Raw genomic sequence first — 25,207 nt, forward strand, 5'->3', positions numbered from 1 at the left:
CTCAGTTTTTTTTGGAAAGAAATTGAGGCTTGAAAAAATGAGGTGTACTTGGCGACCGCCGTGTTAACTAACACTTGCGGGAAAACCCCCGAATAAAAAGGGCTCTTGATCCCTTTTGCAGATCTTCACGGTCTGATATAAATTTACTTTTCAAGCGCAGACGTTCCACGTTGTCTTTATGCTCACTACTTACAATTGGCGTTCGTATACTTTTAAACCTCGGAAACTCGGTTGGTCATATAGTATACTGAAAGGGTTAGCGGTTTCTTATGGTTATAGTGTATGTAAAAAAGCATATTTTGACAGAATTTTGAGGGTGTTATCTTGAGCATGATGTCATTTCAAATCATTTTATTTACAACTTTTTATTTACAACTTTCCGAAATGCTTTGTTGACTCAGATGTTTACTAATTTGCTCCACCAAGATCTTTGATTCACATAGATATTACAATACTCTATTTTGAAAGCAACACATTGAGCACAAATGTACTACAAAAGTCAAGATTATAGGTAACTGCACTATTCTAAAGATTTCAAGACATTTTTTGTTTGCAAGCAAATCTTATCAATCGTATACAAGCTCTTCTTTGTTTTTATTATGATATTTCTCCATCGCATGATCTTTGGACGATTTCTTGATCTCTTGGGCAAGCTTTTTTCCCAGCTCACCTTTCTCGTTCTTTTTCCTTTCCTGTTCGTATCGATCTTTCGCAGCTTTGGCGGCGAGCTCCTTGGCGCTTAGACCGTTAGCTTCATTTTCTGTAGCGCTCCCCAGCCGTTGTCCTTTATGTTTAGCAACTTTTGCTTCCACCTGATTTTGAGGAAAAGCAGGATTTCCTGGTCTTTTTGGTGCCTCCTTCGATCCACATAGTCCCATTTTGGAGAGTAATATCAAAATCTTGTACAAAGTGAGCACAGATCTCGTGAACAAGGTACTATTCAGCACGGAGTTGGAATACCTCTATCCGAATTGGTCCTCTACAGTAAAGGTAACCAATAATTTCAGAATAATAAGAAATTGGGAATTGAGCCGAGAAAGTATACAAATAAATTAAAATGATAAAGTTACACACACTTCTTTAATTAACCTTCAAACTTATCTGGTGGTCCTTGACAAAGAAATCCAGTTGATCCAATATTATTTCTTCAGCATCTATTTTTCGAATGTTGTTGAAGATGTGAGAGTAAGCAGCATTGAGTTTCGTGTCTTCTCGCTGATATGAATAATAGTTTGATGAAGTTGCAAAATATGGTGAGCATTTTTTCCATAGCTTGAAGTACAAATCAACTTTTTCTTCCGATACTATTTTAGAGTTGATTGTTGCATCCCTTATAGCAAGCCAGTCCGCATTGGCAATTTTTCTGTAGCCCATAGAAGCATTTGCTGAAAATAACCTTTGTACTAAATTGATGATTTCAGGGGCTTTCAAAGTCAATGAACCAGAAGCCTTCAAACAACAACGATAGAAAACATTGGTTTTCGGGAAATTATATAGGTCTGCTGCTTTGATAATAGTATGGAAGACTTCACTATTATTCCAAGCTGAAGAATTTGTAAGTAAACAATTGAAAAAAGGCTCATCCATCGATTTGACGTTAGAATAAGCTTTAATCACCTGTTTGAGATGTTTGATACCATCAGGAGTGCAATGAGGGTATCTCGAAAAAAAAATCTTGAAGAAGAGATCATTCAGTGATGATGACATAGAAGCATTAGATCGATGGTGTATCTCGTTATATTTCCAGGTTCGTTCCCAAACCTTCTGCACCGAATTCAAATCATTAGTTGATTGCCAGAGCTTCATCATGTATGGTTTGATGTAATTCACTTGTAGAGGAGTAGGGTATGGTAACTGACCTTTCGCAGCGCTCTCGAAAAACATATTTGAAGTTGCAATATCGGGCGAATAAGCAATAAATGAAAGATGCGCATTCGTCATATAACTCAGCATTTTCGGTGATGGAATTTTATTCAAAATCTCGCATTCTTTGCAGACATCAGATGTTATTTGTTGGAACAATTCCCCAGCGACATCTATTTCACCTTTCACAAGACAAGCTTTGATCATCCCAACTACTAATTCTGGGTGAATATCATATTTCCCTTTATTCAGCTTCGCCTTTTTGATTCTGATATGATCATACAAATCTTTGACCTCTTGCAAGTCAAAATCACCCGTATCAACCAGAAAGTGGATGACACTACCTAAAACTGGCTCCGAATCAAATATTGGTTTCAGTCTATTATTAGTCTTCCCCTGCTCCCAAAATTGTACAGCTTCCTCAATAAAGCCTAAGTCCTTGTAAGCTTTGAATATGTTAGATATTCCTGCAGGACTGACGTGAAGCGTAGGGTACCTCAATATTTCGTTCGTTACCTTTCTCAACGCTTCCGTCAAGTAAATTTTCGTGCTTTTTAGCGAGTGATCCAAGTCGTTGTCTAGATTCTTATTCTGCTTGGCCAACTCGTATCTCTGTATTCTTAATCCATTTCTTAGAAGAGATATCAAGCTGTCCATCCTGTCTTCTTTTAACTCTCCTGTATGTACAAGATTATCATACAAAGGCATTATTTTATGAATACTTTGCCAAAATGCCTCAAGTCCGCCGATAACTTTTCCTGTCCTGCTATCATATGTGCAATTTTGGGATGTACACTCGTCGAATGCCACCAGCTGTTTGTAGTATGGAAGTGATTTTTTTGGCAAATGAGAGATCATATTTTTGAGTTTTGGGAGAAGTTCATTGAAGTTCTGTGTGTGGGTAGCATTCTCCACTTGAGTATTAGAATACTGTCTGATATGAACCTGACACCGTCTAACAGTGGTAGTACATACTCTTATAAACCCACGTGATCTCCAATTCATTATAGAATTCTCAGAACAAAAATATTTTTTTTTCCCTGTATTTAGAGCTGAAGAATAAAAGATAAAGCTGAATTCTCGGATAAGCAAAATTGTTTTTAATTTTTGAGTTTAGCCAACAGAATTGCATTGTTAACTTGTTCAGTACTCTATTAGAACTGGGAGTTTGTGACCGTTTTAATGGCGCCATTACCTCCACTGACAGAATCTCTTATTCCTTTTTTAGATCCATACCTGCCACGAAAAGTTCCGATAACATTACTAAATAAAGCCGAAACTGATGAAAATCCTCCGTTTATTACTTTAACATTTGCACAATCCATCGATTCAAGGATCAGTAGCTCTCCTGGCGTCAGAACTTCGATTTCGCATCTAGAAACTAAAACTATGACCCATTATCTACGATCGAAGCACGACGCCATACTCGTTGGAATCGGTACTTTCCTGGCTGATGATCCAAGTCTGAATTGCCGTTTCAAGATAAATGATGACGACCCGAATCATTTGATAAGACCTGTCATTATTGACCCCACATTCAAACTGGGCCCTTTTTATGAAAATTCTAAACTCAGACAAGCTTACTTGGAGAAAAAAGGTCTTCCGCCAATTGTTTTAGTGAAATTGTCCACAATAAAATCAAACCCCGAAATCGAGAGCTTTTGCAATCACCATGATATTGTGCTACTTCCATTGGAGAGTGAGCCAGCATCCAGATTTCAATGGATGGTAGTTTTCAGAGAATTGAAGAAGCGATCCATCAGGTCAGTCATGGTTGAAGGAGGCGCATCGGTAATTAACAGTTTGCTATTATCCAGAGATTCGAGTAGTGGGAAGCCTCTGATTAATTCATTAATAATAACCATCGGTCCAGTTTTCTTGGGCAAATCAGGAGTTGAAGTGTCCCCTTGTAAAGAACTCCGCCTTATAGACGTATCTTGGTGGACCGGGGTGCAGGATTCTGTGATATGTAGTCACCTGAACTGATGGTATTTTTCAAGAAATGTTAGCTTTAAGTTACTCGAGTAAATGCTAGATTGATTAATTTCGTTCATTGTGACGTATCTTTTATACAGCGATCAACCTTAAAGACAAATTCTGTAGGATGCGTATCTTCCAGACGTCTCGGATCTTCTAATAATCTTCACAACCTGTCCCCGACGGAGTCCCAAGTATCGAGCAACAGGATCTTCTCTTTGAATTCTGGGTAATTGAGATTCTTTTAATCTATACCGCGCCAACAATTCTTTTTTCTCCTCAGTTGACAGTCTGATATGTTTGGGAACTAATTCGTGGTGAGTAATGTTGACTATGATGTCGGCTTCCTGAAATGTCTCGATAATGGCTGGTTCCGCAACCGCGATCGCTTTTGTGGCCGAAGGAGTCATGTTCTGCTGATAGATAAAAATACCAGTGGCAAAATTCTTGTCTGCGATATGCTGGCAGAAATTCTTCATAGTAGTTATTCCAACAGAAGGCTCATCGCAGAATTCAACCCATAATGGTCCCAAGTCTCCATATTTCTCTGCAGCTTCTTGAGAAGCATTTGCTTGAAATGACATAAGTTTTCTTTGTGGCATTCCCATGGAATCACATATCTTTTCTCTGAATTGGTCAAGAGAAATATCAATTTCCTCTTGTGTTATGTAATACCCACGGTCTCTCACCATTTCCTTCACAGTCCTGTAAGCCCTCCATAATCGAGAGGTAGTGCGTTCAATGTCATCCATATTTGAGCGTATTTTCTAATAAGGATTGGCAAGGATCAGTGATATGCTCTCAACTAGCTAGCGCAATATTGAAATATTCCAGATTGATAGACACCCACGCCTTAACAAGTTTACAAGGCTGATCTTGAGCTAACCAAATTCACCGAAACGAAAAAAACTTTTAAAAAATAATTATACATTGTCTTCCGGGTAACTAACAATAGATCAGTTTTCAAAGTTGAACACTAATTCAGTGTCTGCACTTGTCCTCCATATTCGAGTCTTCACCGTAAGCAGAGTCATACGAGGGTCCAGCTTATGACCCTTACACCATAATTCGATTCTCTTTTCCTGCAATGATTCCGGTAGCTTTTCTTTGACAAATTCACACACTCTTGCAATTCGTAACTGTTGATAAGCATTTAGGCGGTGTGAATCGAAACCTTCCAGACTTTCAACTTTAATCGACGGATGGGGAACAAGTAAGAATACAATTTTTGGAGTTTCTTTGACAGTGGCGTAACCAAATAACAAGTATTTGAGAGCCCATAAAGGCATAATCTTCTCAAGTGCTTGATAGTTAATTTCAATTTCTGATTTTCGGAAACTGAACAAAGCTTTTGTTTCCGTCTTACCCTTTTCGTTTATGACTATAAGAACATCGTTGGACTGGGTAACTTCAGGGTTATGATCAACATCGATTTTGGGCTTGAGTTGACCTGAAGCGACATAGTTTTGTAATTCACTGTAGCTGCTAACATTAGGCAATATGTCTGCCTCCGTCAACTTTTTGGGCTGTTCAGTGGAAGAAGCCTCATTGTTCAAGGGAGAAGCCGTGCTAGGAGAAGCAGCTTTGACCTTGCTGAAGAACTTTCGTTTTGACTTTTCCTTGTCCACTTCGGATGACTTCTCACCAATGGAGTCATTGACACTTGCCAGAGAAACCAGATTTTCTTTGTTAATAACTTTCGATAATACATTCGACGAACTCGTGGAAACGCGTCGAATGGTAGTCTGATTACCAGAAAAACTAGCAGTTCTCGTCCTGAGAGAATCTCTCTCATAATCAGCAAAACCAAGAAATAAGGACTTTAGTACCAACTTTCCAATATTCAGCTTCGTCGATTCTGGTTCCATATTTTCATCATAGTCAAATCTGAAATTCTTATATTCCATCTCAAATTCGTCTAAGTAGATATCGCAGCTAGCAAAATTTGATTCCTCCATAGTAATCACCAATTTCCCAGCTTTTGCATGAGCGCTACACCACATCGGAAGAGATTCCATAGTTTGGATACTTTGAATAAATTCGTCAAATAGTGTATCAATGTCCATTTGTGCTGCTTTGTTACCATGATCAGATAAATGTATCTCTTTTTTAAGCGAGCAATCTATGACATCAAAAATGTACATCTTGCCACCATCATCCAAGGCGGCCACATGTCGGCGATTATTCAGCATTCGGCATTTAATTATTCCATGTTTTCCACGCAAAACCTCAATCGGCTTGGAATTGTAAGGAACCACAGAAACGTATCCATCTGGTAGTTTTTGAAAGAGGATGTCTAAAGGTTTTTTGCCAAACTTATTCCGTATTGTATTGTGGATTGAATCCTCGTAATCATCATTGATAATGAATTCAAAGCTTGGACCCCCGTTTAAATTGACGAAATATGATTGCCGTCCATCATCCAATTCTGATTCGCTTTCCGAATCGTTCGTAGTAATATTTCTCAAGCCACTTGCAGCGGATAAAGGGCCCCCAACTTCAAAGGTGGGCCTGTGTAATTTCATTTGTGATATCAAAGCATCATCGATGTAATCCAAATTTTCACTTGATAGTTGACTAGCTATGTCAAGGTTTTCCCCACGGGTGGTTTCGAATGAGTTTCGACTCGTTATATTCAACATCGACAAATTTTTGTTGAGCTTGATGCCTTGGTAGAGCAACAATTTGTCTGTCTTGGGAATCGCCCAATTAGTAATGAATCCCAAATCACTATTTGCACTAGAGGCCCATATAGAATTGCTGGAGCCTGTAATACTGAGAACTCCTGCTTTATCATATTGTCCATTTCTGTTCGAATTGAGTACAGAATGGGAATTCAAATCTGCAAGTGCGGTAGCTATGCCAAGATTTTGATTCATTCTAGAGTTCAAGTAATCCTCGTTGAAAATATCAAAGTCGCAGACGTTAGACGATCGTAAATCCGTTTTCATTAGAAGGCCGTTCTTGTCACCTGAATAGAAAATGTCAAAATCTGATTGCTCCTCGGGCACATACAGCGACCAAACAGACGATTCATGTATGTCTAGATTCCTCATTATCCTGTTCGTCCTTAAGTCCCATAGCTTTATCGTCGCGTCGGATGACCCAGAAAGTATTCCACGTTCTTTCAGGCATATACTGCGAACGGCGTCTGTATGACCAATGAATGATCTTACTGGTTTTTTCATACTCCGTTTGTCAAATAAGTAAATAGTATGCGAAGGGCCTCCAGAAACTATCAAATTTCCGTGACAGCCAAGTGCATACACAGATCTGTTCTCTTCTGTCGCCGTGAAAGATGCTGATTCTTCTTGTTTCTCTATATCCCAAAGCCTAATCGACCTATCAAGACCTCCCGAGACAAGCTCTTTTCGGTTGAAATTCATTGACTTGACATAGTCATTGTGAAAACCAACAGTTGAAATAACATTTGTCTCATAATTCCAAACTTTCACTGCTGAATCATGCGAACAAGATGCCACTAAAGAAGTTTGTGGAAGGACACACATATCAGTAATCCAATCTAAGTGCATTTGAGCCGACTTTATCGTTCTGTAACAGGTTTTTCGGGGCCTCACGAATTCCATTCCTCGGCGAATACTTTCCTCGAGAGATAAGATGACTGGTTCGTTGCTCAGATTATTTTTAATGAAGCATTTGACTTCAGATGCGGTGAGGTCCAGTTGATCAAAGTCGTCATGGTCTGGATCTAATTCCAGCTCTTCAGTGGGAGAATGCATCAAAATCGTGCCATCTCTTCCACCCGAAAACAAGATCTCTCTGTTCAGGTCGTATTCAAGTGAGTTTACACCTAAAGAATGAGTACGAAAAGTGTTCGAGTCGATGACCGCTGTGTCTAAAATGTAGCTGATAGTGTATTTGGAATCCTTGAGTGAATTCATTGCAAAACTTGGTAAATCTCTTAACGTTTTTTACACATAAACTCTCTCAAAGTTGAGTGGATTGCGCACGTCGTCTCTAGCTAGCTCAGTTGAAAGTCGCGAACGTCAATTAGAAATATAACATGCATCCAATCTTACAAGCAAATACATCAAGCAACAATTTTTCAATATTTTATTGCCACCCCACCAAGTGACTTTTTCTGTATGTCGTGGGCAGCTCCAAGTGCAGCAAAAAAACCGAGCCTTTCCGATAATTTTTGAGGTGACACAGAACGATCTCCCTTATTCTACGTTTTTACTGATAGTGAACCTAATTGGGTTATCAATTAGCGCATAGTTCTAATAGTTTCCGAGACTTTGAACTACTCTTTACCAGTTGGACTATTCCTAAGCATAGGTGGCGAAGCATCAGGAAGCACCCACAAACATTAATAATTTATTGTTGTTCGCGATCGCAGACTTGTGAGTTTCCTTGACTACAAAAGTATAGAGGCTTGAACTTAGGTCAATATGGGCAATACACCAGCGAAAGAAACACGTTCTCCATCGGGATCCTTTTCAAAAGACAATGTAGCATCGCCCAAATCTCTGGTCGGCTTGTCTAAAAGAAAGAAAGAGAGAGATAGGGAAAAACGAAGACAAAAGGAACAGCATATGCTGGATCTAATTGTTCGCTATCAGGAGAATGTAGATGGAGACTATCTAGCACCATATGGAAACTATAAAGATGGTCTGAATTATAAAACAGATGTTGTTCGAGAATTGATAATTGAGAGAAAGCTCGCTCCATTTTATACACCATTGGAAGATTTTGACGAAAACTGGACAGACAGTGAACTTCTCAGTCGCCTCAAGCGCCTGAAACTACATGCACCAACAAGTGAGTCATTTTTGGATGAGGATGAAGATCCAGATGATCATAAAATACATCAAAGTGCTAGTTCCATGCGAAGAAAAGAACATAAGGCATTCAAACGTCATCTTTCCGAAATGTCAATAAAGTTCCAGCGTGATGCAGAGTCTCGATTTACTAGAGACAAATCAGTGAGTGAAAGCGGGATCAAAAGTTATCCGAACATCCCCTCAGACGACCTTCTGTTGACGCTATACCGGAACGCTGTTGAATGTCCCATATGTTTTCTTTATTACCCTCCGAACCTCAATTTGTCGAGATGTTGTGTTCAACCAATATGTACGGAATGTTTTGTTCAATTGAAACGCTTAGATCCACATCCACCTCACGACGAAGGAGCTGCGCCTAATACTTCGAGTGATTCGGAGAAAATTGCTGAAGAGCTTATTAGCGAGCCAGTGAATTGTCCGTTCTGTGCAATGTCTGATTTTGGCGTGACTTACTCGCCGCCTAACCTATGGACTGGTATCGGCGGACGACCGCCGAGAGATTTCAATTTTATACCACATGTGATTCACGAAGATCCCGAAACCAACCAGGGTCCTAGTCGTTCTCGCGAATATCAAAGGAAAGCTTCTCTTAGCTATGCGATGACGAAGTCTCACTCTGCATCAGGCACTCCACCTAAAAAGTCTACTATATTCTCGGAGTACAGGACGAACCAAGGTCAAAAGAGTTTTGAGGACTCAGTGTCCATAAATTCTAAGAATAGTGATAATAGTTCTCAAACCAAAAACGTTGAAGGTTTTGATCCTGCACGGAGAAGAAGAGGTTCTCTGCCTGCGACGGCGCCTGGAGTAATAACAGTGGACCTCATCCATCCTGATTGGGAGCAGAAATTACTGAATGCGAAATCAAAACTGGCAAGGAGATCTGCTGCTGCAACTGCTTTGCATGCGTCATCTTTAATCTATGACCGAGATGAATCTCAGCATACGTATACGAGCAGGCTCGAAAGGTCGTACCGGAGAAGCGATAGCTCAAATGGGAATGATCACAATAGTCATACAAGCATTGAAGAAAGAATGATAGAAGAAGCTCTCAAGTTGTCATTGCTTGACGAAGAAGAAAGAAAGTTGAAAGAGCGTTTGAAGAGATAAGGGCCAATTGATGGTTAATGCGTTGTTGAGAATGAAGCTACGATATAACATTTGTTTAATTAACTATTTAAGAAATCGAATTTTGTACACTATTTGCTGTTTCATACTTTGTGATTCCGGAATCAGGGCAACCAAATAAGGAAGACCCAAGCATCGCCGTATTCCTGAACCTAAACCATTGATACACATCTTAATTCCCACCGTCATCGAATGGTGTTGATTTGTGGACCTCGTTTAGCCATCTATGTCCTTAAAAAAATATGACATGATGACGTAAGAAATATTTTGCTCTACGCTCACTGCCAAAGTAAAGCTTCAGTTATAATTGATCAATAAAAAGTAATTTAAAAGCTACTACACCTTTTAACAAATTTTTGGTCTCTCAGGAACTTTTCTTGACAACCTATACTTATTATTACAAACTGCTGCTGGGTTTCCTGCTGCAGTCACACTTTTATTTTCAGCTAAAAGCCGTTAGCTTCTTTAATCAAAACTCCGAGATCTAGCAAGCGTTGGTCAATGGAAAATGGAATCCAATTCAATATGGGACATATACATGTCAGCCAAAAATATATTGCCACTCTATCCTAGAATCGAAAACAGAAATTTGAGGGAAGAGAACATGAAAATACAACAGGAGCTTTGTGCCAAGCCGGGTGATAAAAGCCAAAGGCAGCTTAACGGAACTGCCCTTACTCCATGTTCAAACTCACATGTTTCCTCTTCACCTATCGCAATGAAGAATTATCAAAGCTACAGTTGCAAGCAAGAGCTTACAAAGAATGCTGTCGGAGAAGGATTTTCATCCGATAGCAACATGAGTTGTTCTAATTTGATAACACCGCCAAGTGACCTTCAAACCAGCGTTCAGCCTGCAACTTCTTCACCAGCAACGAATTCAAATTTTGTCACACCTATATCTATGTCTGAAAGCCCCAAAGGTGCGCAGAGTAAAAAGACGAGGGAGCTGAATGATATGTTACAACTGAACTTAGATGATTTGTTGGACCTTAGGAACGACAGAACACTTTTTTGTGATCATGATCCTGAACTATTCAAAAAGTACCCTGGCACACTTTCGAACAATCTAAACCAGTTCAAGTCATCGCCGTCCGTTTCATCACAAAATATGACCGTTTTCTCGCAAAAATCAGAAGGTTTCGGAAGAAACTCTTTGGATTCAAAGTCACAATCCTCGAGTGCTGAATGGGACAACTCGATTTCTTTAGCATCCAACCCTAAAGATATTGGCGTGACCAGACAGGCACCCGATAGTCGACAAAGTCATTCAGATAGATTTTCTGTTACTCCTCCATCGAAGCCTCTCTCCAAGTGTTTCAATTGTGGGACTACTAAAACCCCTCTTTGGCGAAGAGACTCCCAGGGCAATACTCTTTGTAACGCATGTGGCTTATTCCAAAAGCTCCACGGTACCATGAGACCTTTATCACTAAAGACGGACATCATCAAGAAGCGAAATTCGAAGCGGCAATCCTTTAGCCAAATCCAACAGGGAACTATATTCAACAAGCAATTTGGTATTAGTCCTTCGACCACTACAACGCAACAGAAAATGGCTTTTCAAGGTAGTCCACAAACGCTGACCAATTCTGAGATGCTTGGGGCGCTTCAAGCAAGCACACTTCAAGCAAGCATTCACCCTAGTTTGATTGCCAATCAAAATGTGATCTTGTCTCAGAACCACGCTGACTCATCGAACTATATTCAGAGGTCAAGTATGGATTCGTCATACGACAATCAAAATGTCCCTCATCTTGGATCACAACCTGGGCACTTTTATCATTCAGCAGGAAATAAACATGCAGTTCCCTCGGTTAACAACAGTCGATCAAGAAATGTCCCAATTCTCCCTAAACCGTCCAACAGATTTCCGCAATCACTTTCGAATCCAAATACTCCATTAGCAACCACTCCTATCGCTCCTCACTCTCCAACAGGTTATTCTCCGACAAACTCAGGATCGCTCCTTTACTCTGTGAATCATTCTCAGCCTCAAGACATACCACGATTTAAGAGGCTCAAATCCAGGAGTTGTCTGTCTGCTGTTTCTGATGCATCATCTCCTCCTTCGGCACCCATGCTTTCTAACTTTTCATCCAGACAAGGGTCTATCCCCAACAACCTCTATCACGACATACAGGCCAAACGAGGGATTGTTAGTCAGGAATCATTTACTGATGATGCTTCAGTCCGCTTGAATTCTGTGGTTGATGGCGATATCAACTTTGGGAGATCTAAATATTACAAACACGCGTCTTATGATCCGTCTATCGTCGACTCTAAAGATGAAAGTTGCACGTTCAAAGATCTCGATTGGTTGAAGTTTGATGTTTAAAGGTCAACCAATGTTTTTCAATACAGAATTACATGGATATATATCGCTTTTTTCAACTTGAAGACCTGACTTTTTGAAGTGGGCATTCCAGACAGTCTTGATTTTCATCGCGCTTTGAGTCTTGCTGCTGTTCCTGCTTCGCCCATGTATCCTCCTCTGTCTCGTTTGTGTAATAGATATGGATCATCTGATTTTCTTCCTTCCCTACTTTTAGAGCTATATATCTTCATTCTCTCTTTTAAACTGGTCTCTGGGCGTGTTTTTAACAAGTAGTTTATAGATCTATAAACTCGGATTGTAACACTTTTTCTAATTTTTTTTTTTGTTGTTTGGAGAGCATTGACACTGAAAGAGGTGTTTGAAAGCTCTAACAACTGAAAGTCTCACCAGGTTGATGATAACTGCTCTGCACGACTGATTAAGTCTCTTGAAATGTTCCAAAATACATTTGGGCTAAATGCAAGCAACACAGGTAATCAACATAGTAGTTCAAATATGTCACCTTCAGGTTCGGACTGGACCCAAAACAATGGAATCCTCGTGGAAATTACGGGCTGGACAAATGCTGATGAAAAGGATCTGTCATCATTCATTCATAGGAAGACGAAAATCAATATTAGGATCATCCAAGCAGATCGTAAAACCGGAATCTTAAAAGCGTCGGTGAAAACAGATGGAGATGCAAACACTTTGAGCAAGTGCAATGGGATCCGATTTGCAGGCAACATTCTAAGAGTAAAAGTTCTCTCTTCGCCGGGAACTACACTAGCCGCAGGGGGAAATAGCACTGTGGCATTAATCAAATCTGCTCTTTCCTCAAGGTATGACTCTACATCTAGATTACTTAATTTAGATGGCATACGCAATGATGTTAATCCTGAGCTGCGTGGAGTTCTCTCAAATTCTCAAACTGCATCTAAGTTCTTTTTAGCAATGTTGAAGATCGCTCTTCAGGAACAATATAAAATTGACTCGTTGAATCTATCCAACAATAATTTAGGAAACAACTCAAGAGATCTCATCGAAATGGCAGCCTCTTTACCAGATTTGCAAAACTTGGCATTATCGAATAACAACATCACCAAGCTTGACGCCCTAGAAAAATTGAAGAATAAGTTGCCTCGCTTACGGGAGCTTTGGATAACAGGTAACCCGGTAGATAATCCTACATCGACTGGAGAGATCATCAAATTTTTTCCCCGTCTTACCATATTGAATGGGTTACCGGTGAGAGACGAAAGTAAACTCACTAAATTGCTTTCTTTTCCTATTCCGAATCAGAGTTCGTTTTTTGAATCATCAGATTTGCAAAGGGTCTCAATAGAGTTCACAACGACTTACCTCAGGTTATGGGATCATGATCGCACGAGCCTAATTAGCCTGTTTTCTCCAGAGTCTCAATTTTCGTATCATTTCGACACTACTCATATTGTGGATGCTCCTATCGCTTCCATAGACTCTAAGGTACCTAGGATGCCACATTCCGTCGCCAGCTCTTGGGGCTCATATATCTCCAACTCAAGAAATCTGATGCGAGTTTCTGGATTGAGGCCCCGGATGTCCAAAGTATTCAAAGGTGGAGAGCAAATAATCCAAGCCTTTCGATCGCTACCTGGAACAAAGCACGAACTTGAAGAAAATCCACAAAACTACTCTATTGAGGTTGTTTCGGTGCCCACTTTAAATGCCATGCAAATATTGATTCATGGTGGGTTTAAAGAAGTTTCGCCTCCAGTCGCTACTGGTAAAGACTCTAATTCTAGGCAGGGGAATCGATTTGGAGCTCCGAGTGCAAGTTCTCGCACTTCTTTGGAAACACGCTCTTTCGATAGGTCACTAATGGTGATAGCTGGTCCCAATGGATCTTATATTGTGGCTTCTGACATGCTACTGCTCAAGCCATTTTCAGGTTTAGGAGCTTGGTGCCCGAAATTTTCTCTCGACCCAATTCCATCTTTTTCTAGTCCCTCGAATGAACAAGTTGCAACAAATGCAGTGGATCCAATTTCAATTCCGTCAGACATCGCGGCGAACTTGAACATCACACAGCAGCAACTTTTATGCAAGATAATGACCGAAACTAACTTGGTTCTGCAATACTCTTTATTACTTTGTGAGCAAAGTAACTGGGATTACGGAACTGCTTTAATGAACTTCCAAAATTCCAGATCTCAAATCCCAAGGGAAGCTTTTCATTCATAGATGATTAATATATTTCTTACCTTATTGTACATAACAAAATACAGTGGGTAAAAATAAATGTAGATTTTAACTCATTTTGGTAAACACTTCAATTTAACGTCAAGAAATCATTGAACGCAATGACTGATGAGCGTACTTGATTTTTACTCAGAAGATGTTGTGGCGGCTGAAGAGCCTGAAATTCTAGAAACCTCAAATCCAGTATACTTCGATGAATCCTCGTCTTCTTCTGAAATTATTCATCCATGTGTGTCGTCAGGTATTACGACTTATACGCCTAATCAAGAAAATTTGTCAAAACTTGAAAGTCGGTTACACTTCAGACAGCTGGAGCAATCCCACGGATGTACCCCAAACACCCTTATTGACTCCGAATTACTTGTTGATGAATTCTTAAACAAGTTACGCGAACGTGTCATCTCGTCAAAATCAGAAAGTGAGTCGCAAGAGTGGACTTTAATCATTGGAACTCTGAAAAAAAAGAGTCGATTGCTTCGCAATGCATATGAGACAAGGCATAGTAAGGTGAACCATGATGAGCCTGAACTAAGTTTAAATGCCGATTCAGAGACCGTTTCGAAAATTCTTTTATTATTGGAAAAAGTAGAAATGCTGGAAAACTTGACAGGAACCGAATGCAGATCTAGTGAAAGTGGTAGTTTTCAGTTGCAACTTAATGCTCTGACTCAGAAAATTGAGATTCTGATGGCGTGCATGTCCCAGCGGAGCAAAGATGTGCCTACCAAAGTAGCCAGTACTGATAGCTTGTTCTCGATCGAGAGAGAGAGCTCTTTGCTTCAAAAGATTGAATACCTGTATGATAGGTATGCATCATTGCGCATACCTAACTTGGAGAAAGTCAACACTAAATTAAAATCCATTGGTTTGATGGCGACTTCAATTGCTCCTTCAGGCGACTTTCTCAACAACATACACAGCGAATTCAATGCGATGCAACGTCAAATTACAGATTGGGAGAACAAACTTTCTGATTTTGAGGCACACATGGCCGACAACCGCAAAATGATTTGGGAAAACCAATCTCAAGTGGATACTTGGATCAAAAACCTAGAAAAAAAGTTATACAATTAATTGATTCTAGGTTTCATTTTGTAACTATCGTTACCACGTCCTGATCGTGGACTAAATGGTTCAAACCACACTTTTGGGGAGCCACTCCAAATTTGGACGATGACCCCCAAACCAGAGCGTACTTAAAATTGTCTTTTAAATCCTTGTGAATTGAATTGCAAACATCCTCAATTGTCGACTGATTGCGGACAACCAGTGGTTCCGTAAAATCAGGTCTTGCGTTCTTTCGCTTCGTGTACAGTCTCAACAGATCTAAACGGTACCATATTTCTTCCACAACATCATCAATCGAAAGCTCCATCTCACAAGACATCACTGTGGTATTAGGCTCGCGTGCAATTCTATCCACTTCCTCCAGCGAAACGGCATCAATCTTGTTGTAGACGTAAAGACAAGGTGTGTAAACCACATGCTTCTCATTAATCACATCTATCAAATCGTCTACAGTGGCATCTTTATCTTTCAATGTTACGTCCGCGTTGTGTATTCTGTATTCCTTTAGTATGGAGGACACAAGCTTTTCATCTAAGTGAGATGGAGGGTTTAACGAAATCAATTTTATACCACCGGACTGTTTGTATTTTATCATGATGTCAGGCTTACTTTTGTTCAATCTGATTCCAATGGCTTCAAGTTCTTTTTCTAGGTTCTCACGCTGATCAGGGCCTTTAGTTGCATCAAGGACCATTAAAATTAAATCTGCAGTCTTCGCGGTTGCAACGACCTGTCTTCCTCTACCTTTTCCCTCACTAGCCCCTTTGATTATTCCGGGCAAGTCGACAATTTGAATTTCAGCTCCTTCATAACGTAAAACACCAGGAACGGAAGTCAACGTGGTAAATTCGTATGCCGCGGCTGCTGACTGAGTTTTTGTAACTTTGGACAAAAAAGACGATTTCCCCACAGATGGATAGCCAATTAAGCAGACTCGGGCATCCCCACTTTTGCTCACCTCGAATCCTTGACCTTTACTGCCCTGGCTGGAAGAACTATCTGGATCCAAAAGCATTCTTCTGTATTTTGCTAGTTTTCCTTTTAAAAGTCCTAAATGGTACTCTGTCGCCTTATTTTTTTGAGTTCTCGACATTTCATCTTGAATTTCCTTGATCTTTTCCGATATATTCACCATTTTGTGTAGTAGTTGAAAGTCTCAAACGCAGTGAATATCAGAAATAATTTACGCATGAAAATTAGTGAAGGGAAAAAAAATATTCTAAATGCTTCTTCTTTGATGATTATTATTTACAGCCAGGAGCCCTATTCCGAAGCCATCTTTTATTTATATTGTCTGGTGCCTCAAGACATTCCCGCTGTTCAATGCGTGTATAGGAATGTTTGCCTGGCGTACTATAATTATTTGAACCATTTTTTGACCTTTCTTCACTTGGTTCGATAACATGTTTCATCGTGGTAGCGATCGTGTATTTGGCCCCTAAATCTACCCATATCTGGTTGAATTTTGTGAATTGAATTCTGTCTGAGGTAAGAGTTTTCGACCACACCACACTATGGTCGAACTCGCAATCATACAAAACCAAAGGAAGAGGACTGGCAATTGTGTAATTTGGACGGCCTGGAAAGAGTTTAACGTCAAGAAGCTTTCTCACTATTTCAGGCTCCTCTAGTTCTTGGCCGACTAAAAACAAAATCGACATCATGGATCTCACCTGATGCCAAAGAAATGCTGATCCCCTGAGACTGAAAACATAGGTCTTGTGTCCAAATTTTGTTCTTTCTATGGACGAGGAAATGATTTTTCGTTTGTAGTTGACAATCTGCTTGGATCCGTCTACCTTGCAGAAGTTCCGGAAATCTTGTTCGCCAACAAAATAAGATGCAGCCTGTTGCATCTTCTCAATATTCAAATTCGCTTGCTCAAAGAAATATTTATAGTGTCTGGATAGACAGGAAAACCTAGCATCAAATCCCTCTGGTGGTCTCAAACAAATGGAATGAATTCTTATATCTTCGGGAAGAACCTTGTTCAGAATCTTCACATAATCAAGCTCTTTTACGTCGTTGAGGGGATTTGCCATTTCGTCTTGAGTCAAATTCGATCTTACCACCAAGGAAATCACCTGGTTCATTGCACTCACGCCTTTATCAGTTCTGCCACATCTGCTGAAATCACAGTCAGTCGGGTCCAAGTTGCGGATCAGCTTTGTCTTTTCTAAAGCTTTTAAGATAAACAGTTCTACGGTTGGAATGTTCGATGTATCATTTTGATAAGCGAGTCCGTGATAATTCCAACCCAAATAAGAAAATTTAAGGGCTATCCTTCGCTTATTATACTTAGAAAAATCGAATTCTCTTCGTGGCCTTTTAGCGTTCTCCGATACGTTATCACAATCACTTGAAATTTGATGAACAGATTTGTTTTGGTTTACTCTTGATTCAAATTCCTGTAATCGTTTAATTAATGCATCTTTGGTCCATGTGCTGTAATCTGGCATCTCAGGCATCTGAAATGCTATATAAGTATGAAATCGTTTTGGATGAGATGATATTAGTTTTCCTATTTGGCGGTGCTTTCTGATAAAGCTAAATATATTCATACAACGAAAAATCAGATAGAGAACTAACGACTTTTCCCACTTAATCTTTTGCTTTAGAGCCGTTGCATACAAAAATGCTCTTGAAAGTTGAGGGTATCACCTTCCTTAGACACCTTTTTCGCCGTAATGAGCAAAAACACCTTTCCACAGAAAAAAAGGAAAAAAAAGAAAAAAAAAAAAAAACAAAAAAATTGGTGAAATTTGATTCCTTTCAAGATCAATTTGTCTATAAATCAAGTTCCTCTATGGCGGCAGAAAGTAAGCTAACATGGGACTCCTTGCCTTACAAACTACTTCCTTGGCTTCGGGAAGCTTTGGTCTCGAACGGTTATGAAAGTATGACTCCTGTTCAGGCCTCAGTAATTCCGTTGTTCTCTGGAAACAAAGATGTTGTGGTGCAAGCTGTGACAGGTTCCGGCAAAACATTGGCATTTGTCATTCCAGTTTTGGAGAAAATATGTCATTTCCTACGTGAAGAATCAACATTCAAAAAAGGGCATTTTGGATCTTTAATTATATGTCCTACGAAAGAGCTAGCATTTCAGATAGAAGCAGTCATCAACAATCTTGTTGAATTTTGTCCTGACGAGAACTATAAACTAAAAGCTCAAGTCGTTCTTGGGGGTATGGGAACTGTATTGACAGATGTACAAAATTTCATGAAAACCCGAGCACAAGTCATTATCGCCACTCCAGGGAGAGCATTGGAATTTTTACAACACTCCATGGTGAAATCATCCAGTTGTCAAGTATTAATTTTGGATGAAGCTGATCGATTACTTGATCACAATTTCAGTTCAGAAATGTCATTAATTGCCAAAATTTTGCCTCGACAGAAAAGGGTTGGAATGTTCTCTGCAACTATGTCTGCAGTGATCGATGATGTATTTAAGCTTGGCATGTCCAATCCTGTCCGTATCACTGTGAAATCTGATCATTTGAGCCAAAAGCTGATACCCTCGAAGTTGAAACTATTTTATAGCATCGTCCCGGCCGATGAGAAAATAGGGTTTCTTTTCCATCTGCTGGAATCTTATCAATTCAAAAGGGCAATTGTTTATTTCCCCACATGTGTGTGTGTTTCTTACTTCTATCTGTTGCTAAACCATCTCTTGTCCTGTTTGAATAAACAAGGCAACGGTTGCAAAGGTATAAAGCTACATTCCTTGCACGGAAAGCTGCAGTTGGAAACTAGGACAAAAACGCTGTCTCATTTTTCCGGGCTTTCAGATTGTAAGAACGTGCTGCTCAGTACAGATGTCGCCGCTCGAGGCTTAGATATACCTGATGTCGATCTGGTCATACAACTCGATCCTCCTACGGACCCTGACGTGTTTGTTCACAGATGTGGTCGCGCTGGTCGCGCTGGAAAACCCGGTACAGCTGTGGTGTTTTTGACTCCAGGCCTAGAAGAAAACTACGTTGATTTCATGAGTATGAGAAAGGTAGAATTACACGACCTTGGCAATGTTCATTACAATCCTCAAAGATTTGAGCTCATCCATACGGAGTCACGTACCTGGTTACTTGCTGATAGAGCTAGACATGAAAAGGCGACAAAGGCGTTTGTGACTTACATCCGACATTACTCGAAACATTCTGCTGCGTCTATATTCCGACTTTCTGCCTTGGACTATTGGAGGCTCGCTAAAGAGTTCTCCCTTTTTAGGTTTCCAAAGATGCCAGAAAACAGGTTCATCCATGATTTTCCTGAGGGCGGATTCATTGATAAAAGTGTGAATTTCGAAAGTCACTCGTACTTAAACACTCAGAAGGAAAACGAAAGATTGCAGCAACTTTGTTCATCCTCGAAAGCAGTACAGCTCAATGACGCAATGCTCGATAGAAAAGCACGGAAGGAAAAGAATTTACCCTGGAGTAAAAATTCAAAGTCTAAAGTTAACGAAAAGCAGTCGTCGTTCAGCTTGAAAGAGTCTAAGAAAAAAAAACGGCTATTATTACCAGAAGCTGGAATTCGGGAAACACAGGAGGATTGGAAAGATCTCGTGAGGTCCAATAAGAGACGAAAGGCGAGCGAAACGACGAGTTTTTTTAATGATTTATGATAAAAGCTTTTGTATAAATAAGCAGATACTAAGTATTTAGAATACCCCTCAGGTCTGAAGGGGCATCAAATTTGAGAGCTTCTTTCCAAAATTTGGATAAATGTCTGCTTCCTGAGTCGCAGGCAACAAAAACGATGGTATCCCCTTTTTTGGCCTTCGTAAAAGCTATCTTAGCCGAAGCTACTGCATTTACGCAAGAACTCGATCCCAGAAAAAGGCCCTCATTCTCGTTGAGATAGCGAGCCATTAAAAGAGCCTGTTTGTCGCTGACTTTTTCCGCCGCATCAATATACATCTCTCCCCGTGAGAAATTCTTAGTAATTCTGTTCAATCCAATCCCTTCCACTAGAGTGTCAACTTGATGCCTTCTTCTGGTTCCTTCTTTCTCGACTGTGTCATACATTATACCATACTGAACTCTATTGTAGAGGCCGGATCCTTGAGGGTCCGCCAAGATTGTCTTAATTGTGGCATTCTTCTGTTTGAAGTATATCGAACAGCCTGCGATTGTGCCACCCGTTCCTGCGCCTGAAACGAAAAAATTCAACTTTCCACCTGTTTGCTCCCATATCTCTTTTGCAGTAGTTTCATAGTGAACTTTCCAGTTGCACTCATTCTCAAATTGGTCTGCAAATACAGCGTTATTATCGGAACTGGAATCACTAGCTATTCTATCGGCTCCAGTTTTGGCTGCATTTACATATTGATTTGGGTCGACAATGGATGCTGGTTTCACTTTTTCAATAACAGCTCCATACATTCGTAGGAGATTCACCTTCTCATCCGAAGTGTCATCTGGCAAGCATATATGTGCTGTGTAGCCCAAAGACTTGCAAAGCATAGCTATTGAAATGCCCGTAGACCCTGATGTCCCTTCAAAAATGACATCGCCCCTGTTGGGTTTAATCAAATTTCGATCTTCAAAGTCCTTGATAATTGCCAAAGCAACTCTATCTTTCGCCGACCCCCCTGGATTGCATAATTCCATTTTTGCATATATCTCACAGCCCGTAGCCTCGGAAAGTGAGCGTATTTTGAGAAGAGGTGTATTGCCTATCAAATCTGCCAAACATTCAGCTTTTGCTTGTTTTCCTTTGGACTTTTTGAGGTTTTTCAGCCATGGATAGAGGGCTACCACTAGGGATAAAATTAATGCTGCATGAATCCCTTTATAAATTTGAGACATTCTAATTCAGCTACAGTTAAATTTCGTACTTGTAACGATTTTTCGATCTTACTTAAATTTAGTCCGATAAAACATTCTTGGTAGAAGATGCCTTCTTTGAAAGAATTTGGATTTCTGGAGTCTTTTAAAAGATGTATGCTGCTTTTTCACATCAAAATATATGAGCTATACAATAGCAATGATTTGACAAAACAATTGCTGGCTTCCAGTTGGTCAAAATGTATAACATTAATTTTTACTTACATCTTTATCGCGATCATGACCCATCAAGTACTCATACAAATTGGATGCCATCTGGGACTAATATCTAAACAAGTGGATTTATTCATTGAAACTCCAACCCATTGCTCACATGTCTACGTTTCAGTCAACATTATCCGAAATAATGGTAAATTAAAAAGAGAGCTTTTCAGTCGGCCGATAGTATATTACATCGAATTTGGTCCTGATGATTATGAAGATCCGGACCTCGGAACGACGCTTAGATTTCTGCGCAGGAAACTTGTGGCGCTTTTGCAAGAGAATGAGCTTTTGACTAAGCATAATCAACAGGTGAATTATATTCAGTGCGATAAATTGCAGCTCTTCAAGAAAGAACGCTTGTTGACTGATGATGAAGAATTCCTCTGTAATATGGATGTCAACACGGGCGATAAGCTAACTTGTATCGCTCATATTTAGCAATCATTCAATTGAGTATTGATCATTAGCAAATCAGAACTCCAGTTCGTCCCTCTTAGGCATTGTTGACAATCTCAAGTATGGAGAAAGCTCGCCAGGCGTTATCATATCATTTGAACCCTCATTTATTTGTCTGGCTCCGGCCGGAACTACCTTGGAATAGCCTTTGGCATTGTTTCTTCTGTGACCTCTATGCGCTCGTGTCAACCAATTATAGTTTCCTGCGTAAATGTCAAACAATCCCAATCCAAAGTTTTTTATCACCTGAAACAGTAAGACCATCAAACAAAGTAGAATTGCGCTAGTTATAACTCCGAAAGCAACAACTGATTGCCTTCCAGGTAAATCTTGATAAGTTGAATGATAGCGAAGATACACCCTCACAATCTTGAATATTATAAATCCCAACCCAATGGTACAGCACATTGAGAAGAACGTGGAAGTTATTTTCTTTTCCCTTGACGTGGAGTAGTCTGCACCAACAATAACAAACACCGAAAGAAACAGAGCAGCCAGTGTCAAACCAAATTCTGCATCTGATTTGTTCGGTGCTATAACCGCGGCTTGAAGAAAGTATCCTGGTGCAAAAAATAAAGCCAGCAATAAGGCATCGCGATGTAAGTTGAACACTGTATTCGCGTAGATCATTTTCCAATTGTTGCCAATAGTTTCTCCCGTGAATTTTTGAAACTTGTCTTTTAATCTAAACCCAATTCCAAACTGAATGACACAAACCAAGGACGCAAGGATAATCACCGCAATGGATAGGCTTTTGATGTGAACTTTTGCAGCAGCGGTCCCAGACCCAAAAGCGTCAGATGTCGAGGTAAACAGTTGACTGTATGCTGCAAAACTAGTGATTGTCGTGTTGATCTCGTTATACTGAATGCCCGCATATATTGCCATTGCAGCAAGAAACAAAATTGAGGATGCCAAGTGGTAAACATTCCTAGTATAGAGAACAATGAAGGTGGTCAGTATCTGGTAAAGTTCCGCATAGATATAAAGTGCTAGGTATGCACCCATAGCATATCTCTTTTGTTTTAGATAGGATCTGTAATACCCGTAAATGGCTAACACCGGATTAAAGTCGTCACTTTTTGATTCTATCAACCTGAAACTGCTAAAGAACAATCCACATATAGTGCACTCAATCGCAAGGATTACAATGGCTGATATGAAAGAAGCAAAGAGAAAGAGCTTAATCCAAGCATTATCGTTGTCTACCACATTTTCACGGAATTTTCTCCAAAACGTCTTTTCCAATTCTTTTTCGAGATTTCGTTCTTCCGGACCATCAAATGCCATTCTCTTCTCCGGTGCTTGCAAGCCGGTAAACGAGTAATTGTCCACAGAATCTCGTACATTGAAAGATCCCCTATTCGAAGCCGAACGTGACCTTGAGCCTGATCTCGAAGTCGAAGTGGAACTTCTACCCGAGCCCAAAAACGATCTGCTTCCTGATCTGTTTGACCTCGTCTGGCTAGCACTTCGTATGTTTTTCAAATTGTTCATTGAATTAATGAGCGAAGGGGATGAGTAAATCAGTGGAGGAATCTCTAGCTCTAAAATATTTTGATTACAAACCAAAAGTTACGTTATGAGTTGAAGCAACCTATGCAGGGGCCAATTTTAATCTAAAGGTGTGTTTGCGATACTAGAGCTATTATTATTAAACATTCATGTATCATTATTTCAGTCGCAGTCAGTCAATCAAAGTCTAGCGCTTCTTGCTATTCAAACGAGTCTTTGAAATTCTCGAAAAGTCGTGACTCTTGTGTTTTGATACCTGAGGCTGACGGTGTAGAGATCCTTTTTGACTTAAGAGAAAAATCGGGTCGTTTTTTAGCAATGTGCTGTCAATACTAGTTGCAGGTTTCTCGAGTGAAGGGCTGGATGAGTTATGATGAGTATAACTTGAGTCTTGTAAAGTTGTTCGGTTGTTTCGAGGTTTTGGAAGTTTGTTCAGATGGTCATTTTTGCAACTATCTCCGTCACCACCTGATTGGTGCTCAGCAGGATTTTTGTACATCCAGTCTATCCGTACTGATTTAGATTGATTATATTTTGTTGGCAATTCTTTGTTCGCATCTTCGTGAGCGGTCTCATCTCTTCTCTCTGAGAGCAACTGCCGCTCTTTTTCCCACACCTTGGTTCTATTCTTCAGCAACCTTGGGTTCCAAGATTTTTTGAGATTGAGGTCGGAAACCATAGGTATGATTATTTTGTTTGCCTAAGTAAAGAAGTGAAAAAACTGTTATCCTTCAAAATAGCCAGCTTTGTTGAACATAGACTTTTACAATGTAGTTGCCTAACGGAACGAGAAAAAGTAGTTTTTCATCAACAAAAGGCTAGCAATATTGTTGAAAAAGCCAAAATAATTTGACATCCATATATTTGAGCGAATATGTAGAGATTAGATCATCAGGACTACAAAGCACACTTCACTTTAAAATCCGTGTATTTTGATATTTTTCTTTTGAAGACCGAGTTGCTGAATTAAGAACTCCATTACTTTCAGTCTTTGATCTCCCTGTAGCTGAATCACCTCCCCTAGATCGTCATCTTTGACAATATTGCCGTTACAAGCAAAATCCTTCTTCAGCACCTTCAGAATCCTTTTCAAGTCATATTCTTCCGGAACACCTTGAACAGTTGTTAATGTTTTCCTTCCATTTCTTTGTTGAATACGAATATGGATATAATTTGTAGGTTGAGTCTCAGCGTCTCCAGTATCAGCAAAAGGATCTAAATGTTAGTACATTAGTAAGTTTGTGAAACCCTCAAGATCCGAAGGTAGGAGAACACCAGGAATAGGTCACTTACCAAATGATTTGAGGTTTTCAATAGAGCTCATTAATTGGTTTGCGCTGTATAGTATTAAATAAAGTAAGTTTATGTATCCAAAAAAATTTTCCGGTTTCTGGAATTCTCAATCGGTCTTTGGGTTTATCAGATAACGACATATTTTGTTATGCGAACTGTACTGCATGCAATGTTGACCACCTTTTAGTAAAGATTTTGCTTAAGCCCCCGAGTACACGCGCATCTTTAGCAACCAAAATTTGACATAATCGCGACGTTCACAGCCTACGGTCTTTGGATAACGCTCGTTAGCGACTTAAACGATATTGATAGTCTCAAGTGATGGTATTACTTAACGAGTTTTGCTTGTTCATACCGTAAGTGCTCGATAATTGAAGTAGCTTGACGTATATAGAATTGTCTTTTTTTTTTTTTGAACACCTAATAACTAGTCTCAAATTCAGAAGAAATTCCGCTCTCATATTTATATCACCGGTGGTAAAAGGAAA

The 25,207-nt window shown here is 39.8% G+C and overlaps 17 protein-coding genes across 17 annotated transcripts; 7 read left to right on the plus strand and 10 right to left on the minus strand.

The window, feature by feature from the left end:
• Positions 1–566: 566 nt before the first annotated feature.
• Positions 567–878, minus strand: HPODL_03997 (uncharacterized protein; the record flags this gene model as incomplete). Its single annotated transcript, XM_014078777.1, has 1 exon — positions 567–878. The coding sequence occupies one exon, from the start codon at positions 876–878 to the stop codon at positions 567–569; it is 312 nt and encodes a 103-aa protein (XP_013934252.1).
• Positions 879–1,080: 202 nt separating this feature from the next.
• HPODL_03998 (uncharacterized protein) lies at positions 1,081–2,571 on the minus strand (the record flags this gene model as incomplete). The annotated part of the gene is made up of 1 exon (XM_014078778.1): positions 1,081–2,571. One exon carries the CDS (start codon positions 2,569–2,571, stop codon positions 1,081–1,083), a length of 1,491 nt encoding a protein of 496 aa, XP_013934253.1.
• Positions 2,572–3,045: 474 nt separating this feature from the next.
• Positions 3,046–3,849, plus strand: HPODL_03999 (2,5-diamino-6-ribosylamino-4(3H)-pyrimidinone 5'-phosphate reductase; the record flags this gene model as incomplete). The annotated part of the gene is made up of 1 exon (XM_014078779.1): positions 3,046–3,849. One exon carries the CDS (start codon positions 3,046–3,048, stop codon positions 3,847–3,849), a length of 804 nt encoding a protein of 267 aa, XP_013934254.1.
• A 98-nt stretch (positions 3,850–3,947) lies between these two features.
• Positions 3,948–4,592, minus strand: HPODL_04000 (DNA-directed RNA polymerases I, II, and III subunit RPABC1; the record flags this gene model as incomplete). The annotated part of the gene is made up of 1 exon (XM_014078780.1): positions 3,948–4,592. The coding sequence occupies one exon, from the start codon at positions 4,590–4,592 to the stop codon at positions 3,948–3,950; it is 645 nt and encodes a 214-aa protein (XP_013934255.1).
• A 204-nt stretch (positions 4,593–4,796) lies between these two features.
• HPODL_04001 (uncharacterized protein) lies at positions 4,797–6,896 on the minus strand (the record flags this gene model as incomplete). Its single annotated transcript, XM_014078781.1, has 1 exon — positions 4,797–6,896. One exon carries the CDS (start codon positions 6,894–6,896, stop codon positions 4,797–4,799), a length of 2,100 nt encoding a protein of 699 aa, XP_013934256.1.
• A 1,356-nt stretch (positions 6,897–8,252) lies between these two features.
• Positions 8,253–9,755, plus strand: HPODL_04002 (Protein SIP5; the record flags this gene model as incomplete). Its single annotated transcript, XM_014078782.1, has 1 exon — positions 8,253–9,755. The coding sequence occupies one exon, from the start codon at positions 8,253–8,255 to the stop codon at positions 9,753–9,755; it is 1,503 nt and encodes a 500-aa protein (XP_013934257.1).
• A 526-nt stretch (positions 9,756–10,281) lies between these two features.
• Positions 10,282–12,111, plus strand: HPODL_04003 (Nitrogen regulatory protein GLN3; the record flags this gene model as incomplete). The annotated part of the gene is made up of 1 exon (XM_014078783.1): positions 10,282–12,111. One exon carries the CDS (start codon positions 10,282–10,284, stop codon positions 12,109–12,111), a length of 1,830 nt encoding a protein of 609 aa, XP_013934258.1.
• Positions 12,112–12,543: 432 nt separating this feature from the next.
• Positions 12,544–14,313, plus strand: HPODL_04004 (mRNA export factor MEX67; the record flags this gene model as incomplete). Its single annotated transcript, XM_014078784.1, has 1 exon — positions 12,544–14,313. The coding sequence occupies one exon, from the start codon at positions 12,544–12,546 to the stop codon at positions 14,311–14,313; it is 1,770 nt and encodes a 589-aa protein (XP_013934259.1).
• Positions 14,314–14,439: 126 nt separating this feature from the next.
• Positions 14,440–15,405, plus strand: HPODL_04005 (uncharacterized protein; the record flags this gene model as incomplete). The annotated part of the gene is made up of 1 exon (XM_014078785.1): positions 14,440–15,405. The coding sequence occupies one exon, from the start codon at positions 14,440–14,442 to the stop codon at positions 15,403–15,405; it is 966 nt and encodes a 321-aa protein (XP_013934260.1).
• A 13-nt stretch (positions 15,406–15,418) lies between these two features.
• On the minus strand, positions 15,419–16,534 carry HPODL_04006 (Ribosome-interacting GTPase 2; the record flags this gene model as incomplete). The annotated part of the gene is made up of 1 exon (XM_014078786.1): positions 15,419–16,534. One exon carries the CDS (start codon positions 16,532–16,534, stop codon positions 15,419–15,421), a length of 1,116 nt encoding a protein of 371 aa, XP_013934261.1.
• A 109-nt stretch (positions 16,535–16,643) lies between these two features.
• Positions 16,644–17,492, minus strand: HPODL_04007 (tRNA pseudouridine(38/39) synthase; the record flags this gene model as incomplete). Its single annotated transcript, XM_014078787.1, has 1 exon — positions 16,644–17,492. One exon carries the CDS (start codon positions 17,490–17,492, stop codon positions 16,644–16,646), a length of 849 nt encoding a protein of 282 aa, XP_013934262.1.
• A 713-nt stretch (positions 17,493–18,205) lies between these two features.
• HPODL_04008 (ATP-dependent rRNA helicase SPB4) lies at positions 18,206–20,026 on the plus strand (the record flags this gene model as incomplete). The annotated part of the gene is made up of 1 exon (XM_014078788.1): positions 18,206–20,026. The coding sequence occupies one exon, from the start codon at positions 18,206–18,208 to the stop codon at positions 20,024–20,026; it is 1,821 nt and encodes a 606-aa protein (XP_013934263.1).
• A 28-nt stretch (positions 20,027–20,054) lies between these two features.
• HPODL_04009 (putative cysteine synthase) lies at positions 20,055–21,212 on the minus strand (the record flags this gene model as incomplete). The annotated part of the gene is made up of 1 exon (XM_014078789.1): positions 20,055–21,212. The coding sequence occupies one exon, from the start codon at positions 21,210–21,212 to the stop codon at positions 20,055–20,057; it is 1,158 nt and encodes a 385-aa protein (XP_013934264.1).
• A 258-nt stretch (positions 21,213–21,470) lies between these two features.
• Positions 21,471–21,893, plus strand: HPODL_04010 (uncharacterized protein; the record flags this gene model as incomplete). The annotated part of the gene is made up of 1 exon (XM_014078790.1): positions 21,471–21,893. One exon carries the CDS (start codon positions 21,471–21,473, stop codon positions 21,891–21,893), a length of 423 nt encoding a protein of 140 aa, XP_013934265.1.
• Positions 21,894–21,926: 33 nt separating this feature from the next.
• Positions 21,927–23,408, minus strand: HPODL_04011 (uncharacterized protein; the record flags this gene model as incomplete). Its single annotated transcript, XM_014078791.1, has 1 exon — positions 21,927–23,408. The coding sequence occupies one exon, from the start codon at positions 23,406–23,408 to the stop codon at positions 21,927–21,929; it is 1,482 nt and encodes a 493-aa protein (XP_013934266.1).
• Positions 23,409–23,613: 205 nt separating this feature from the next.
• Positions 23,614–24,105, minus strand: HPODL_04012 (uncharacterized protein; the record flags this gene model as incomplete). Its single annotated transcript, XM_014078792.1, has 1 exon — positions 23,614–24,105. One exon carries the CDS (start codon positions 24,103–24,105, stop codon positions 23,614–23,616), a length of 492 nt encoding a protein of 163 aa, XP_013934267.1.
• A 237-nt stretch (positions 24,106–24,342) lies between these two features.
• Positions 24,343–24,750, minus strand: HPODL_04013 (Eukaryotic translation initiation factor eIF-1; the record flags this gene model as incomplete). Its single annotated transcript, XM_014078793.1, has 2 exons — positions 24,343–24,641; positions 24,720–24,750. The coding sequence occupies 2 exons, from the start codon at positions 24,748–24,750 to the stop codon at positions 24,343–24,345; spliced, it is 330 nt and encodes a 109-aa protein (XP_013934268.1).
• Positions 24,751–25,207: the final 457 nt, after the last annotated feature.

This window comes from Ogataea parapolymorpha, chromosome V, assembly GCF_000187245.1.
Source record: "Ogataea parapolymorpha DL-1 chromosome V, whole genome shotgun sequence".
Lineage (NCBI taxonomy): Eukaryota > Fungi > Ascomycota > Pichiomycetes > Pichiales > Pichiaceae > Ogataea > Ogataea parapolymorpha.